The sequence below is a fragment of the Bos grunniens genome, chromosome 7 (genome assembly GCF_055505025.1).
Source record: "Bos grunniens cultivar Pamir isolate PY7600 chromosome 7, Bosgru_T2T1.0, whole genome shotgun sequence".
Lineage (NCBI taxonomy): Eukaryota > Metazoa > Chordata > Mammalia > Artiodactyla > Bovidae > Bos > Bos grunniens.
Window position 1 is genome coordinate 7,877,743 of NC_141171.1, and position 17,932 is coordinate 7,895,674.

Consider the following 17,932-nt stretch of genomic DNA (forward strand, 5'->3'; position numbering starts at 1 on the left):
AGAGCACCAAGTTTCAGTCCCTGAGTCACACAGCAAACTCCCACCGGCTATCTGTGTCACATACGGTAATGTATACGTTTCAGGGCTACTCTCCCAGTTCATCTCACCCTCTGTGTCCACAAGTCTGTTCATTATATCTGCACCTCCATTGCTGCCCTGCAAATAGGTTCATCAGTTCCATCTTTCTAGATTCCATATATATATACATTAGTAAATGATATTTGTTTTTCTTTCTGACTTACTTCAGTATATAATAGGCTCGAGGTTCATCCACCTCATTAGAACTGACTCAGATGCATTCTTTTTTATAGCTGAGTAATATTCCATTTTATATATTACTACAACTTCTTTATCCATTCATCTGTCAATGGACATCTAGGCTGCTTCCATGTCCTGGCTATCATAAATAGTGCTTCAAGGAACACTGGGGTACAGGTATCTTTTTCAATTTTGGTTTCCTCACCATATATGCCCAATAGTGGGATTGCTGGGTCATATGGTAGTTTTATTCCTAGTTTTTTAAGGAATCTCCATACTGTTCTCCATAGCGACTGTATCCATTTACATTTACACCAACAGTGCAAAAGTGTTCTCTTTTCTCCACACCCTCTCCAGCAATTACTGTTCATAGATTTTTTGATGATGGCCATTCTGACTGGTGTGAGGTGATACCTCATTGTAGTTACATTTGCATTTGTCTAATAATGAGCAACTTTGAGCATCTTTTCCGGTGCTTGCTGCTGCTAAGTCGCTTCAGTCGTGTCCGACTCTGTGCGACCCCATAGATGGCAGCCCACCAGGCTCCCCCGTCCCTGGGATTCTCCAGGCAAGAACACTGCAGTGGGTTGCCATTTCCTTCTCCAATGCATGAAAGTGAAAAGTGAAAGTGAAGTCGCTCAGTCGTGTCTGACTCTTAGCAACCCCATGGACTGCAGCCCACCAGGCTCCTCCGTCCATGGGATTTTCCAGGCAAGAGTACTGGAGTGGGGTGCCATTGCCTTCTCCTTTCCGGTGCTTATTAGCCATTTATACATCTTCTTTGGAGAAATGTCTGCTTAGGTCTTCTGCCCATTTTTTGACTAGGCGGTTTGTTTTCCTGATGTGGAGCTGTATGAGTTGCTTATATATTTTGAAGATTAATCCTTTGTCAGTTGTTTCATTTGCAACTTTTTTTACAATTTTATTTATTTATTTATTTATTTTGGCTGTGTTGAGTCTTCACTGCTTTACAGGCTTTTTCTGCAGTTTGATGCACGGGCTTCTCATTGCAGTGGCTTCTCTTGTTGCACAGCACAGGCTCTAGGAAGAGAGAGTCACAGTAGTTGCTGCACGCAGGCTCCATAGTTGCAGCTCCGGGGCTCTAGAGCACAGGCTCCGTAGTTATGGTGCATGGGCTTAGTTGCTCTGCAACATGTGGGATCTTCCCAGACCAGGGATTGAACCCATGTCTCCTGTTGTGGCAGGAAGATTCTTTACCACTGAGCCACCCGGGAAGCCCAATTCTCCACATTTTTGAATACACTTGAAATGTTCTGTTTAGGAAAAAAGGTTAAAAATTATTTTGCCCTGTATCATTTCCTCAAAGCAGGGTGATTAGGAGCTCATTGGTGCTGGGGAAACATTTCTCAGGAAGTGCCAACATCTGACCCGTTTACCTCACACTCACTCTTGACCTCTAGCATACCGACGAGGGTCGAGCTCACGATTTTGCTGCAATATCCAGAGTGCTCAGTTGCAAAACCCCCTCCTCTCTAATTCCAGGTGTTGAGAGATTAAATCTCACCTCTAGTCCCCCAGAGAAAAGCAACTGAAGTCAACCTTTGCCCACTGGAGAGTGTAGAATAACACCAGCTGGAAGCTGTGAGGTCACTCTTACACATCACAAGTTGTTTTCCCCTTTGCAAAATAGATCTGATCAATTCTTGGAGCAGTCTGCCCTGGATGTAACAATTTGGCTGTGGTTTCAGACTGTCTAAGGCCTAGCTGGCTGCTAGAGGTGCTGGGAGGGGGCCAGTGGGGAAGACTTGGCTTGATAAGGGCCCCAGATGCAGAAATAGTAAATGACTGTGAGTCTGGACTCATCCAGGATGTGGGAGTCTGGCCATAATAGATTGTCCTGTGGGCTGGCCCTCTGCTGGGGAGGCCGGGACAATCAGGTAGATGGGCAGAAATGACTCTACTTATTGAATACTTTCCACACCCTGGCACAGTTATTGTTCAGTCGTTCAGTTATGTCAGATTCTTTGTGACCCCATGGACTAGGGACGCACGCTAGGTGTCCCTGTCCTTCACTGTCTCCAGGGGTTTGCTCAAACTCATGTCCATTGAGTCGATGATGCCATCAAACCATCTTGTCCTCTGTCGCCCCCTTCTCCTCCTGCCCTCAATCTTTTCCAGCATCAGGATCTTTTCCAATGAGTTGGCTCTTTGGGTCAGGTGGCCAAAGTATTGGAGCTTTAGCTTCACCATCAGTCCTGCCAATGAATATTCAGGTTGATTTCCTTTAGGATTGATTGATCTTGCAGTCCAGGGGACTCTCAAGCGTCTTTTCCAGCACCACAGTTTGAAGGCATGGTCCTTCAATCCATTTTGCATGGATGTCCTCATTTAACTCTCTGAGCCACCAGGGAAGCCCATTTAACTCTCACAATAACCCTATGAGGTTGATACTACTCTTCCACTTCAGAGATGGGCAAAATGGGGGCTCAAGACTAAGTCTTTCTCTAGTTAGTAAGGAACAGAGTGAGAATAGGAATCTGGGTGGGCTGGCTCAGCAGGAGTCAGCAAATTTTATCTAAAGGCCACATGAAGCTGAATGAAATGAAATTACTCCCCAGAAAGTGCCGAGGACCAGCCCCGGCTGATCCAGGGTATTCGAAGGGGAGACGGCATCGGCGACTATTTATTTATTTATCAAAGATATAAAGAGTAATAGAATGAGGATAGCTCAGTAGGAAAATTCAGTGGAGAAAAGAGGCTGAGTAGCTTGGTTTACGCGGGAGACCAATAAAACTTCAAGACAAGAAGTTTGCACCACTTACGTAGGCCGCAGGCGCCCTCTCGAATAGCGGAAGGTGCCCCACCCTAGACACCTTCTCGAGTGGGTCTTAGAAGCCCAGGCATAATTAGTAAGCGTGGTGGGTTCCGCGCTCCAGATGGAGACTCAGCTGGAAGTTAAAGGGAAGAATGACATGGGGAGACCAAGCGTTGGTGAGCAAGGCCCGTAGCTTTATTTTTAACAGGGGCTTTTATACCCTAAGTTACACATAGAGGATAATAGGGGATGCAAAGTCAGCAGTCTTTGATTCTTATCAAAAACCAAGGTTACTTTCCTGCAAATTTATCGTATACAAATGGTTTAGGTGATTTACATCATCTTCTGGCCAGAAGGCCTACTAACATTTTATGACTCTTGACAAGAACTTATCAACAAAGACTTATTTTCTCTAAGAGTAATTATTTTAAGGTTTGGCGCCATCTTCCAAAGATAAAATTGCATTCCTATAGGGCGGATGTGTAATGGGCTTACAACAAAGAAAATAATTTATTACCTTAAGGGTCTAAAGTTACTAACACCAAGGCCACTACTTATTTTTTCTATATACCAACTATTAATTAATACACATTCAAGGATACAATTTAGGGGATGTGAAAACTTGGCAACAAGCATTGACATTGACTCATCAATGAAATCCTTTACTAGTTTATTCTGACAGTTTTTAACTCTCTGAGAGGCTCTAAGCTATTTGAATATCTTAAGCTTCCCGTGCCTCTGGAGGCTAGGAGACTGTAAACAATCGTATGCATAGCTGCAGGAGTCCGGGTAAACTTGTCAGGCGAGTTAGAGAGCCATCTGAGGGGTTTGGATTTAAACACTCCTAATTGCCCAGGAACTTTATTAATTGGAGCTGTAAGTTAACTCTTTGACAGAGAGAGAGAGATGGTGGTAGGGGACAGCCCCCAGTAAAGTCAGAGGTGAGAGCACAAAGCAATAAAGTAGGCAGACTCTGGTTTTTGGGGGGAAAATGCTCGAGAATATCCGGGCGGACTCCTGAGGCTCGATCCCGCCTTTGCGTATGCCGAGCCTCCTTCCTCATGACCTTTGTCACGAGTGGAATGCCTCACCGGCTCCCGGCAAGAAAGGTTTCTGCACCCCATGTTCATTGATGCATTTTTTTTCATAATAGCCAAAACAGGGAAACAAGCTAAGTGCCCCTCAATGGATAAAGAAAATGTAATATGCTTATAATATACAAGGGCTTCCCTGATGGCTCAGTGGGTAAAGAATCTGCCTGCAATGCAGGAGACACAAGAGATTTGGGTTTGATCCCTAGGTTGAGAAGATTCCCTGGAGAAGGAAATGGCAACCCGCTCCAGTATTCTTGCCTGGAGAATCCCATGGGCAGAGGAGCCTGGCAGGCTACAGTCTAAAGAGTTGCAAAGAGTCAAACATGACTGAGAGACTAAGCATGTATGCATATTATATATATATATATATCACAAATGTGATATATATTATATATTTATTTGTATTTATATAAATTGTGATATGTACAATTCAGGCATAAAATATAAGAAAGTCCTGCCATTTGCAACGGCATGAATGGAAGTTGATGGCATTATGGTAAGTAAAACAAGTCAGACAGAAAGACAAATACTGTTTGGTCTTGCTTATATGTGGAATCTACAAAAGAAAAAATGAACTCATAGAAACAGAGAGTAGAATGGTGGTTGCCAAGGGCAGCAAGTAGGGGAAACGGGATGATGTTGGTCAAAGTGTACAGACTTTTAGCTATAAGATAAATAACTTCTGAGAACCTAATGGACAGCACGGCGACTACAGTCACCAATTTTGTATTCTTGAAACCTGCTGAAAGAGTAGATCTTAAACACTCTCACCACCTACACATAAAATGATAACTCTGTGAGGTGAGGTGTTGGACGTGTTAACTAACCTTGTTATGGTAATCATTTTGCAATATATACCTGCATGAAATCATCACGTTGCATGCCTTAAACTTACACAGTGTTTTATGTCAATTATATCTCAATAAAGCTGGAGGTGGAGGATGCACATTGTAAGCATTTTCAACTTTGCACAGCAAATGGTCCCCATTGCAGGGACACCACTCTGCTGTTAGAGCATGGAAATAGTCATAGGCTAATGTGGAAACAAGTGGGAGAAAATGTATTCCAAGAAATCTTCCTTTTACATAAACAAATTGTGCTACATCCATAGAATGGAATGTTACTAGCCATATAAAGAGTGATTCATAATAAAATGCATTGATTCAGGCTACAACATAAATGAAATTTGAAAACATTATGCTCCATGAAAAGAAAAAGCCAGACACAAAAATCACATATTATATGATTACATTGATATGAAATATACATAATAGGTAAATCCAGAGACCAAAAGATTGGCAATTGTCAGGGGCTGGTAAATGATGAAAAAGTAACTGTTTATTGGGTACAGGGTTTTATATTGGGATGATGAAAATTTTGGTAGATCAGATACAGGTGATGGCTGAACAAAATTATAAATGTAATAATGCCACAGAACTGTACACTTTTAAGTGGTTTGCTTTATGTTAGGTGAATTTCACCTTGAAAACAAAAAACAACTGTTTACAAAAACAGATGATCAATCCACAGACTGTGGCCACTCCTGCTTTAAAACATCTCTTCACAAAACCCAGAGCTGAACTTAAAAATGTAGGCTTATACAAAACATAGAAACAATTTAAATGACCATCGAATGGATAAAGATGTGATACATATGTACAATGGAATACTACTCAGTCGTGAATAGGAATGAAATGATGTCATTTGCAATGATGTGGGTACAATTAGAGGGGTTTCTCTGATGGCTCAGATAGTAAAGAATCTGTCTACAATGCGAGAGACCTGGGTTTGATCCAGAGAATCAGACAGGATGGGTATGACTAGAGATTATCATACTATAATGAAGTAAGTTAGAAAGAGAAGAACAAATATCAATACCACACGATATCATTTATACGTGGAATCTAAAATACGGCACACATGAACTTCTCTACAAAACAGCAACAGACTCACAGACATAGAGGACAAACTTTCGGACGCTGAAGGGGAAAGGTGGAGGAGTGAAGGATTCCAGGATTGTTGTTGTTTAGTCACTAAGTCATGTCTGACTCTTGTGGCCCCACGGACTGTAGCCCACCAGGCTCCTCTGCCCATGGGATTTCCCAGGCAAGAATACTGGAGTGGGTTGCCATTTCCTTCTCCAGGGGATCTTTCTGACCCCCCCCCCCCAGGATTAGCAGATGTAAACTATTATACATAAGATGAATAAACAACAAGGTCTTACTGTATGTCACAGGGAACTATATTCAATATTCTATAATAAACCATAATGGAAAAGAAAGTTCTAAAAAATAGTATGTATATGTGTATAACTGAGTCACTTTGCTGTATAGCAGACACTGACACGACATTGTAAATCAGCTGTATTCCTGTAAAGAAAAAAAATGTTTAACATGGGCGTATGAAATCTTATCTTGGCCTTCCATGATGCTCAATGATAAAGAATCCCCCTGCCAATGCAGGAGACACAAGTTCAACCTCTGATCCAGAAAGATCCCATATGTCTCAGAGCAAATAAGCCCGTGCTCCACACCTACTGAGCTTGTGCTCTGGAGCCCAGGAGCCGCAACTACTGAGTCCATGTGCTCCAACTGCTGAAGCCCACACTTACCCCAGAGCCTGTGCTCTGCAACAAGAGAAGCCACTGAAATGAGAAGCCTGGGGTCCGCCACTGGAGAGTAGCCCCCGCTTTCAACAACTAGAGAAAAGCCTAAGCAACCACAAAGAGCCTGCACAGCCAAAAATAGATCAAGAAAATTATTTTAAAAATAAATAAATAAAACCTTCTCTCAGAGACCCGTACACAAATTTATCAGGGTCTTCACTCTTATTATCATTACTGTTACCAAAGGAAGTGTAGTGAAAGTGTTAGTTGTTCAGTCATGTCCAACTCTTTGTGACCCTGTGGACTGTCACAAAGTTCAGGCTTCTCGGTCCATGGGATTCTCCAGGCAAGAACACTGGAGTGGATTGCCACGCCTCCCGAACCCAGGGATCGAACCAGGGTCTCCTGGATTGCAGGCACATTCTTTACCATCTGAGCTACCAGGGAAGCCCACTGTTACCAGAGAGAAAGTTATTAACTCCAATCTTGGCCCCAAACCCAGCCCTGCCCCCAAGCTCCTTTTTCTCTGTCCTCTGGCCTTGATCCCAGCGTCACTTTAGATCCAGATTCCAGGGCTCTGCCGGTGTGTGCTGAGCCTGGACCCAGGCGCCAGGTACTCTCATAAGACCCCTGGCCTGTCCTCAGCCTGGAGGGGCCTTGACCTTCTCTGCCACTGGGCTTCACAGAGGTGGGAGGGACGCGGGGGCGGGGGATGACTCATCATGGGAATTCCAGCCTTCCTGTCGCCTCCCAGGCCCAGCCCAGCCCAGGTGCCCTGGTGTGTGGGTGCCTGCATGTGCCTGTGTTTTAGAGCCTGCCCTCAAACTGACCCTACGTCCTCAAGAAGGCCTATCCTATATTCAACAGTCACTCCCTGCTACCTATCTGGTCTCTGAGCTGTGGTGGGCATTCTTGGACAGCCTAAGAAAATTCAACATCTTCTAGTCTGGGGGAGATGGAACCCCAGACAGAGAAACTCAGGGTTTTGTATGAATAGGTCTGGGTCAAAGGTAGGAATCCTGGGCTAGGGAACCAGAATGGAGAAACTGGGGGCCAGGGGTAATCAGGGAGGTTTCCTGGAGGAAGGGTCCTACCCAAGAAAGTCACTAATCCCAGACGGACCCTTAGGGAAATGCTGGCTGGCCGTGTCCCTGGCTCCAAAACAACCAAGCTCCTACCACAAACTTCAAGCTTTAAAAGGGTATCAAGGCTGCCCATCTGGCCCAAGAATTACTGGGTGTGAAGTTGATCTGTCGCCAGTCTTGCCTCTGACCCTGATCTCGCCACAGGATGGTGAACACACCACTGAGCTTGGAGCTCTCCCCAGGTTCTCACTGTGTGACCTTGGGCAAGTTATTTAACCTCTTTGAGCTCACCCTCCTGCTGGGTAAAATGAGCATCAGTGGGTGGTTAAGTAAAACTTCAAGGGACTTAGAGAACAAACTTATGGTTACCACAGGAAGGGGATGGTAGAAAGGGATAGTTACAGAGTTTGGGATGGACATGTCCACACGGCTATATTTAAAATGGATAACCAACAAGGACCTACTGTATAGCACGGGGAGCTCTGCTCATGTTATGTGCCAGCCTGGATGGGAGGGGAGTTTGAGGAAGAATGAATACATGATATACAAATGGCTGAGTCCCTCCGCTGTCCACCTGAAACTATCACAACTTTGTTAATCGGCTATGCTGCTGCTGCTGCTGCTGCTGCTGCTGCTAAGTCGGTTCAGTCGTGTCCGACTCTGTGCGACCCCATAGATGGCAGCCCACCAGGCTCCCCCGTCCCTGGGGCTCTCCAGGGAAGAACACTGGAGTGGGTTGCCATTTCCTTCTCCAATGTATGAAAGTGAAAAGTGAAAGTGAAGTCGCTCAGTCACGTCCGACTCTTTGCGACCCTATGGACTGCAGCCTACCACGCTCCTCCTTCCATGGGATTTTCCAGGCAAGAGTACTGGAGTGGGGTGCCATCACCTTCTCCATAATCTGCTATACTTTGATATAAAATAAAAAGTTTAAAAAAATAAAATGGATGACCAACAGAAAAATTATTTTTAATAAAACTGCAAGTGTCCCCCGACAGCCACAAGAATCAGAGAGACAAACCCAGGGTTCATGAGGCCTCATCAAGGTCATTTCCAGGCTAGGAATCTCATGGGACGGTCTACCTGGCAGCCCCTGGGGGGTACCCCCAGTGGATCCAGGGCCTGAATGAAGATAAAGTAAGTGAGCCACAAAGGCTCTGATGTTTTTCTGATGTTTTTCCTTTCACCTCTGGCTCCAATATGTCTGAGCACAGCACTGCCCCTGATCCTGTCTTTACTAAAATGTTGCTAATTTGTTCATCATGGATTTTTTTTTTTTTGCTTTGCTTTTAGTCTTTTAAAACATTGCATTATGAAGTAGGGCACTGAAAGCTGGTGCTCTGTGACAGCATAGAGGGATAGGATGAGGAGGGAGGTGGGAGGGGGATTCAGGATGGGGGACACATGTATACCTGTGGCTGATTCATACTGACATATGGCAAAAATCATCACAATATTGTAAAGAAATTATCCTCCAATTAAAATAAATTAATAAATCTTTTAAAATAAATAAATGTAGCAGGACTTCCCTGGTGGTCCAGTGGTTAAGACTCCATCTTACAATGCAGGTGGTGTAGGTTCCATCCCAGGTCTGGCAACAAGGATCCCACATGCCTCGGGGCACAGCCAGAATAAACAATTGCATTAGAATATTATTATCTTGATGGCTGAGATTTCCACCACCACCTTAAATTCTACACTCCCCACTCTAGTCCTGCACCCAACAGACACACAGCCCACATCCTCCACATGGTTCTACCAGGCAGAGCCCTTGACCCCAAATCCTCAGAAACTGGGGCTTGGGGGAGGAGATTTCCTCAGAATCTCCTGGGGAGCAGGCTTTGGGCTAAGCACCCCCCTCCCTTAGCACCTAACTATGAGCCCCCACTGTGTGCCCAGATTTGTGCTAAGCCATGCTTCAAATTTTGGAATTTTGGCAAATTTGAGGTGCCTACTTGGTTGCGTCCGACTCTTTGCGACCCCATGGACTGTAGCCCTCCATGTTTCTCTGTCCATAGGATTTCCCAGGCAAGAATACCGGAGTGGGTGGCCATTTCCTTCTCCAGGGGATCTTCCCGACCCAGGGATCACCTTCCTAACCCAGAGACCAACCCGTATCTCCTGCATATCCTGCATTGGCAGGTGGATTTTTAACCACTGAGCCACCAAGGAAGCCCATGCTGGGTGACCAGAAAGAGGACTCTCAATAGCTAAGTAGGCCCCCTGGGGAATCCCAGGCCTGGCTCAGCCTGATTATTCCCAGGCCCGCCCAGGGCCCGCCCTCTGTTGAATGCCCAGCCTGGTGGGTCTCCTGGAAACTCCCCGGGCTGGTTTCGAGATGGGAGGCCCACAGTGAAGCAATATCCATGGCAGCCCCAGTCACGTTGAGCCCATCCCACCTGACACCAGATAAAGGGGAGACGGGCTCTCTTCAGCAGGACTTGGCCACGGACACCAGAGGAAAAGGGAGAGAACCCCTCACCACCAGCCCAGGTGAGCCCAGAAGTCAGGTCCGGGGACAGAGTCAGGGTCCCGAACACCTCCCCCGAGCCCAATTCCTGCTCTCAGCTATCCCTAGTGGCATGGGATCCGGAGCTGGAACCAGATGAGAGGTGACATCTCCGAGTCCCCCTACGCTCCCTCTGCCTGAGGCTAAAGCACTGGCATCAGATAAGGCAGGAGGTATTGTCAACTTCAGGCAGGCCTCTCCTCTCTCCACTCTCAGCACAGCCTGTCCTACCAGTTGGGCAGGCACTTGAGAGTCCCCTCTGGTGGCCAGAAGCAGCCACAAAACTATCACCATAGGAAGGGTGGAATGCTGGATGGGCCTCAGTCTACCTCTCTTGGGGAATGGGCTGACTCTGATGGAGTCTGAACTATCTGGTTTCCAACGCCCTTCCTGGAACTTACTGATCCTTGACCTCAGCCTGGGAGGAATGGGATAGGCTAGGGGAGCCCCTGAGACCCAGATGACCTTGAGGCACGGCACTCTGTACCCATGCCTCTGCTGCCTCAGGTCCACAGCTCTACAAGTGGCAGCCGTGTCATTCACCGCTGGACTTTGACAGTAGCCAAAGGTACTATTTGTTTTCCCTGTCTCCTTCCAGCTCTGCTGAGATCTCCACTGAGGTCAACCGGCTATGTCCTTTGGAAACTGGAAGCCCACAGTGGTGGTCCAGGGTATACTCTGGATCCTGTATGGATTGCTGCTGCAGCCGGAGCCAGGGACAGGTGGGTCAGAAGGCAGAGGCCTGAAGCCAGGACTCTTAGTTCAGTATATTACTGCCCCTCTGTGCCCAGCTCTTTATAGGGTGAGGTTGGACTCACAAGGCTCAAGTCTCTAGGAAACTCCAGTCTGGGAACACAGATGTTCCCATCCCCATAGGATCCGGGCAAGGGTTGGGGGAAGAAACTGGAGCCAAGAGAGCAAAAATTAGGAAGACTTCCTGGAGGAGGGGACATAAATCTAGGACAGGAAGAAGAATTTTACTTGGTGGTGAAGCAGTAAAGGACATTTTAGGCAGAGAGTAAAGCAAAGTTATAGAGGAATTACTATGTGAACTGTCTGGAGAAGAGTCTGAATTGCAGCAGATGGTGGAGTGTAAGGATTAGGACTTCCTGTGTTCAAATGCTGCCTCTGCCACTTCCTCGCTGTGTGATCTTAGGTAGGTAATTTAACCTCTTCACGCTCATAGGGTCCTTGCGAAGATTAGATGTGTTCAGTTATATAAGTCACCTACAATGGTGCCTGGCACATAGTAAATATTTAATTAATGTCAGCTGTTATTCAACAACTCACCCTAGCTCTGAGCCCCACACTTCTAAGTTCCAAGTTCAGCCACTGACATTTCTCCCACATGGCACAGGCTCCCCCTCCCCTGGGCACCCTTCAAGACACCATTCCCTCTATACTTGTGCAAACTCCAATCCACTAAGAAAAACTGTCCATCATTCCCTCAAGATACCTGGAGACACTGCCCACTCTTATCCTTCACAGCATCACCATCCTGGCTTCAGCCACCTTCACTACTTACCTCCACCCTCTCTCCCCTTCTCTACTCTGATCTGCCCTCCAAAAAATTATATTCTTCATACAGCACTCAAAAGAGCAATCTTAGAATTTCAACCTGGCGGTGTATCTCTCATGCTCATGAAGCTGTCCTGGCTCCACAGTGCCCACGGATAGTCTAAGCTCCTTAACCTTTTGTCTGTGTCTCAGATTCCTCACCTACACAAGGGCAGTGTCAGACATCGTAAAGTTGTCCAACAAAGAGCTGGGGGCATTGAGAAGATGCAGGAGCAGCAGGAGGAGGCTGAGGAACAAGGGGTACTGGGCTGTTGGGTTAATGCCATCCTTCCTCCCACAGCGACCCTGCCCCTGCTCATGGACTCTGTCATCCAGGCCCTGGCTGAGCTGGAGCAGAAGGCGCCAGCCACTGAGGCTGGCCATAGTGCCGCTGCATGGCTGCTGACAGCCCAGGGCTCTGGTACCCACAGTCCCCTCTATCACTTCCTGCTGGAGGGGAAGAGTCTCAACACCACCGAGCTGGATCCTCCTTCGCTGAGCCCAGAGCTTCGAGGCCTGATGGGAGAGGTGGCGAGACACAGCGTGCAGGATGGGAAGGAATATGGGGTGGTACTAGCACCCGATGGCTCGACGGTGGCTGTGGAGCCTCTTCTGGCAGGGCTTTGGGCAGGGCTTCAGGGACACAGAATCGTAAACCTCTCAGAGAGCACGGCCACCCCTCCGGATGCTGGAGTCACCTTTCCAGACCTTGGACCCACCTCCCCAGGGCTCAGCGATGCCTCTCCTGATGTCACCTCTGGGGATGTCAGAGCCGTGTCTCCAAATGTTAGCACCAAAGATACAGATGTCGGAGCCACCTCTCCAGAAGTTAGACCTGGTTCTCCAGATGTCCAGGCCTCCTCTCCAGATACCAAGGCCAAGTTACCAACTGCTGTGGACAGCCTCCTTGTGGTCACCCTGGCCAGAGGCCTGGGCCTGAACTTCCTCCAGGGCCCCCAGACCTGGAATCATTCTGGACTGGGAACTGAGGGATGCTGGGACCAGCTCTCTGTTCCCAGGACCTTCATGCTCCTGGATCCTGAGGCATCACCCCTCACCACGGCTTTCCTTAACGGTGCCCTGGACGGAGCCCTCCTTGGTGACTACCTGAGCCGGACCCCTGAGCCCCGGCCACCCCTCAGTCACCTGCTGAGCCAGTACTATGGAGCCGGGGTAGCCGGAGACCCAGGATTTCGAAGCAACTTTCGACGGCACAACGGAGCTGCTTTGACTTCGGCCCCAAGCCTGACCCAGCAAGTATGGGGGGCCCTCATCCTGCTACAGAGACTAGAGCCAGCACACCCTCATCTACAGGGCATGAGCCAAGAAGAGCTGGCACAGGTGGCCACCCACGCTACCAAGGAGTTCACTGAGGCTTTCCTAGGTGAGTAGGACCCCCACCCACTGAGACAATCCTTCTCACAGATACCTCCTCAGTGCCAGACAGGTCAGTGGGATCTATGGTTAGGGGATTCCAGAGGGGGCTGACAGGACTAGGATGCTGTTAGATTTAGTTCCCAGTGGGGGCCAGAGTGGTGTGATTGAAAAGTGAAAAAAGTAAAAAGTGTTAGTCGCATTGGACTCTTGGTGACTCCATGGACAGTGGCTAGGCTTCTCTGTTCATGGGATCCTCCAAGCAAGAATTACTGGAGTGGGTAGCCATTCCCTTCTCCAGGGCATCTTCCCCACCCAGGGGTTGAACTCGGGTCTCCTGCATTGCAGGCAGATTCTTTACCATCTGAGGCACTGGGGAAGACTGATGTGAGAATGAACCGTCCCCAAATCTGGGAGGAGACTGGACGGATGATCCTTACTTGCCCTCTTAGTGTGAGAGAAGGCTGCAGGCAGAGAAATGCTCGCTGACTCCCACTCTGGATTCCCTTCCCCTCAGGGTGTCCAGCCATCCACCCGCGTTGCCGCTGGGGTGCCGCACCGTACCAGGGCCGCCCGACGTTGCTGAAGCTGCCGCTCGGGTTCTTTTATGTGCACCACACGTACTTGCCCGCGCCACCCTGCACCAGTTTTGAGACCTGCGCCGCAGACATGCGCTCTATGCAACGTTTCCACCAGCAGACACGCGGCTGGTCCGACATAGGATACAGGTGGGCGGGAACCTGCGGAGCGCTGGCAGGGCAGACCAAGGGGCGGTGCAGTGGAAAGACTGGATGGGCGGAGCCTGACTCAGGGGGCAGGGTTTGAAACAGAGCGTAGCAGACAAAACAGAGGTGGAGTTTAGGGTGGGTGGAGCCAGGGTGGAGAGGGGCGTGGCCTAGACTGGGGTTGGAGTCTACTAGAAAGCTCAACAGTGGGACTCTTTTTAGTCTGGGGTGGGAACCAGGAAAGGAGTTCAGACTTGGGAGAAGAACAGGACCTGTGGTAGCGGCTAAGTCTGGGACCGAGCAATGATGGATATGATCTCAGCCAGAAAAGGGTCAGAATTGCAGAGGAGTTAGACTTGAAATAATGGGGAGGGAGCTGGGTAGAAAGAGACCGGGCTAATGTTGAGGACAGATCCAGAGAAACGGGACTATTTCTGGAGCGGCATTTGGAGGGAGAGTGGGACATGGCTGGACCAGGTGGAGTCTGCGTGACCGGGGGAAACTTGGGGTGACGGTGGCCCTTGGCACGGGTGCGGAAACTGGGGTAGAGGGCCAGATGCGGAGCGAGACCTCACGCCGTCTGGTTCCTGCTTCCCTCTCCTCCGCAGTTTCGTGGTGGGCTCAGACGGCTACGTGTACGAGGGCCGCGGATGGCACTGGGTGGGTGCTCACACACTCGGCCACAACTCCCGCGGCTTCGGCGTGGCCTTGATAGGCAACTACACCGCGGTGCTGCCCTCAGAGGCCGCGCTGCGAGCGGTGCGAGACGAGCTCCCGCGCTGCGCTATACGCGCCGGCCTCCTGAGGCCAGACTATGCGCTGCTAGGCCACCGCCAGCTCGTGCCCACTGAGTGCCCTGGCGACCTGCTCTTCAACTTGCTGCGCACCTGGCCGCACTTCGACAAGGTGAGTCCCCCGACGCCCGCACTACCTCGGCCTGAGGCCCCTCTGTTCACACAAGCTCAGCGCGTGCCCTGATCCTTGCCTGCTTGCCTAACTCCAGCCGGCCCCTCTCACTCCTTCCTGTAACCCTGTGCCCACAACCTCAGCCAAGACCCTTCACTCCCTTGCAATCTATTCAGGCAATCTAGACCCAGACTTCTTCAGTCATTCTGCTTGCAACATAGCCTACTGCCCCTGCCCCTCTCCCAGCCACCCAACCTTGCCCTCACCCTTGCTCTCAACCCAAAGTCTCTCTGTCCACACAACAGTGATCAAGCCTGTGATCCTCTACAGAAAACCTCTTTGCATAGGACAGCTTCTGTGCTGTATGCTAAGTCACTTCAGTCATGTCAGACTGTTTGCAACCCTGTAGCTTGCCAGGCTCCTCTGTCCATGGGATTCTCCAGGCAAGAATAGTGGAGTAGGTTGCCATGCCCTTCTCCAGGGGATCTTCCCAACCCAGGGATGGAACCCAAGTCTTTCATGTCTCCTGCATTGGTAGGTGGGTTCTTTACCACTAGCACCACCTGGGAAGCCCACACAGCTTCTGCCCAGCCCCTAACCCAGTTGTTGCAATCCTCTGCCCAGAGCATCTCAGTCCCAAGGATGCTTGTTCAGCCCCAGGCTCCCTGACCCTTGATGACAACTTTTATGCTGGAGCAATCTAAGCCCAGTCTGCACATTCTCACCACACCACCAACAATAATGACAAAGCCACCTCTATAATCACCCCTGTACAATCAAGCTCCACTTTCAAACTACCACTCCATTTCAATAAGCTGGCTTGCAGTTGAGGTTTTACCAACTTCCTCATTTTGGGCCCCTGTCCTCTTACCCATCCAGGGTGCCACCATGAAGAGGGCAAACCCAGCTCCACTATCACCACCACCACCACCATCCCCACCTAAACTCTCTTGTCTTTTTCAGAACGTGAAACCAAGAACTGCCAGGAGGGCCTCCAGCAGATCCAAGAGAAGACCACCTCCAACGATACTGCTATCCACTGACCTCCAATAAAGAGACCTTGGAGAGACTTCCCTGGTGGTCCAGTGATTGAGAATCCACCTGCCAATGCAGGGGATATGGGTTTGATCTCTGGTCTGGGAACATTCCACATGCTGTGGAGCAACTAAGCCTGTGGTCACAACTATTGAACCCCGGCTCTAGAGCCTGCAAGTCACAACTATCGAACCAGAGTGCTGCAACTATTGAAGCCTTGCACACCTAGAGCCCCGTGTTCCACAAGAGAAGCCACCACAATGAGACGCCTGAGCACTGCAATGAAGAGAAGCCCCCACTTGCTGAAACTAGAGAAAGCCCACCCACAACAACAAAGACCTAGCACAACCAGAAAATAAAATGATTTTTTAAAAACATTAAAAAAAAAAAGGACATGAATAGAAAGCCTGTGTTCAAGCACCATCTGCATTTGCACATTCAGTTATAGTTTGGGGTTGTCCAGAAGCAGACCCTGGGACAAGAATCCCAGTGGAAGTAGTTTGTCTGGGTGGTGATCCCAGGACATATCACCTGGGGAATAAGGAAATGACACAAGGAAGGGAAGTCATGTTGATATGGGAGGCACATGGAGCTCCATCCTACTGGGGACGTCTGGGGGACCATGTAGGGCATATACCTCACAGACATCCCACTTAAAGGTCAAGGGAGCTGGAGTACTGATCCTCCAAGTCCCATAGTCATTGGTTGAGGGCAGCCCCCTGGTTATTTTCTCTTTTTTCTGTTTAGTCACTCAGTAGTGTCCAACTCTTTGCAACCCCATGGACTGTAGCCCACTTGGCTCCTCTGTCCTTGGGATTTCCCAGGCAAGAATACTGGGGTGGGTTGCCATTTCCTTCTCCAGGGGATCTTCTCATGTCTCTTGCTTGGCAGGTGGATTCTTTACCACCAAGCCACCTGGGAAGCCCCAAGCTCCCAGGGAGGTGTTAACATGCTGACACTTTGGGATTGCTAGCTGTACGGGCAATGTAGACTCCACCTGTCAGAAAAAAGTCCTCCAGCAAAAATGCAGGGAGTGGGGCCAGTGCACAGTGAAGAGGTGAAGGCTCAGAGATCCAGCAGAACCCTGGGAGAAGCAGTGTGCAGTGAGTGGACCGAGTGCCGCATGGATGAGGAGGGCGTAGCTAAGGTGTGTGCACCTGCGTGAACATGTCCAGCCCCTGGACAAGGGTTTTTGATCCTCATTGAAGACCCTCCTCCTCAGGACAGGTTATAGAATGTTCGAGGCCCTGTGCAAAATGAAAACGCAGGCCCTTTGTCCAAAAAGCAGAAACTTCAAGACAGCAACAGCAGAGCATTAAATCAAGCTCAGTGTAGAGCCCTGAGCATGGGGCCCTGGGTGACTGCACAGGCCACATGCTAATGAGGGCAGTTCTACCCATCCCATCACCTAAACGCTGGTCACCCTTGCCTTTGCACAAGCTGTTCACACGACCAGCTTTTTCTCATGCTTCGGGTCACAAATGCCAGCTCATCATGGAGGCCCTCCTGGGTTTTTCCAGTTCAAAGTGGGTCTCTTGTGCTCAGCCTCTGCTCTAGTCTGTTTGTTTTCTTTTAAGTCCTCCCTCCTCACCAATGTAGAAGTGTCCTGTTTAGGACACTTGAAGAAGTCATGTTTAGGACTTGTCTGTCTTGCTGTACTGTGAGTTCCAGAAAGGCAGGAATCAAGTTCATCTTGTTTCTTGTCGCTTCTCCAGTACCAGCACATAGCAGGCATGAAGGGAACATTGGTTGAAGAAACAAGGTGTCCCATTATAAATCTTTTGAAACTGATGTTATCATCTTGTACAAATCAGGAAACCAAGACTCAGAGAGAGGAAGTGACTTGCCTGAGGTCACACAGTGAGAGAAGGACCAGCTGGCACTCAAACTCACCCTGGGACCAGTGGGCCAGTATTCTACTGATTCTCGCATTAACTCACTCATTCCTTTGAACAGCATTTGGACACCCTTTTTTTTTTTCAAGTGAACACTTATTGTGGCATAACAG

At 48.9% G+C, this 17,932-nt stretch overlaps 1 protein-coding gene across 1 annotated transcript; it reads left to right on the forward strand.

Moving 5' to 3' along the window:
- Positions 1-10,193: 10,193 nt before the first annotated feature.
- PGLYRP2 (peptidoglycan recognition protein 2) lies at positions 10,194-16,314 on the forward strand. Its single transcript, XM_086413592.1, has 6 exons — positions 10,194-10,311; positions 10,926-11,049; positions 12,186-13,268; positions 13,776-13,986; positions 14,592-14,889; positions 15,853-16,314. Exons 2-6 carry the CDS (start codon positions 10,959-10,961, stop codon positions 15,940-15,942), a joined length of 1,773 nt encoding a protein of 590 aa, XP_086269718.1. The 5' UTR covers positions 10,194-10,311; positions 10,926-10,958; the 3' UTR covers positions 15,943-16,314.
- Positions 16,315-17,932: the final 1,618 nt, after the last annotated feature.

What these genes read in the sequence shown, in the direction of transcription:
- PGLYRP2 (XM_086413592.1), top strand. Translation starts at nt 10,959, where the DNA reads ATGTCCTTTGGAAACTGGAAGCCCACAGTGGTGGTCCAGGGTATACTC. An exon ending in GCAGCCGGAGCCAGGGACAG is followed by an intron (nt 11,050 to 12,185) that starts GTGGGTCAGAAG and finishes TTCCTCCCACAG; the next exon opens with CGACCCTGCCCCTGCTCATG. An exon ending in CCTGGCCGCACTTCGACAAG is followed by an intron (nt 14,890 to 15,852) that starts GTGAGTCCCCCG and finishes TGTCTTTTTCAG; the next exon opens with AACGTGAAACCAAGAACTGC.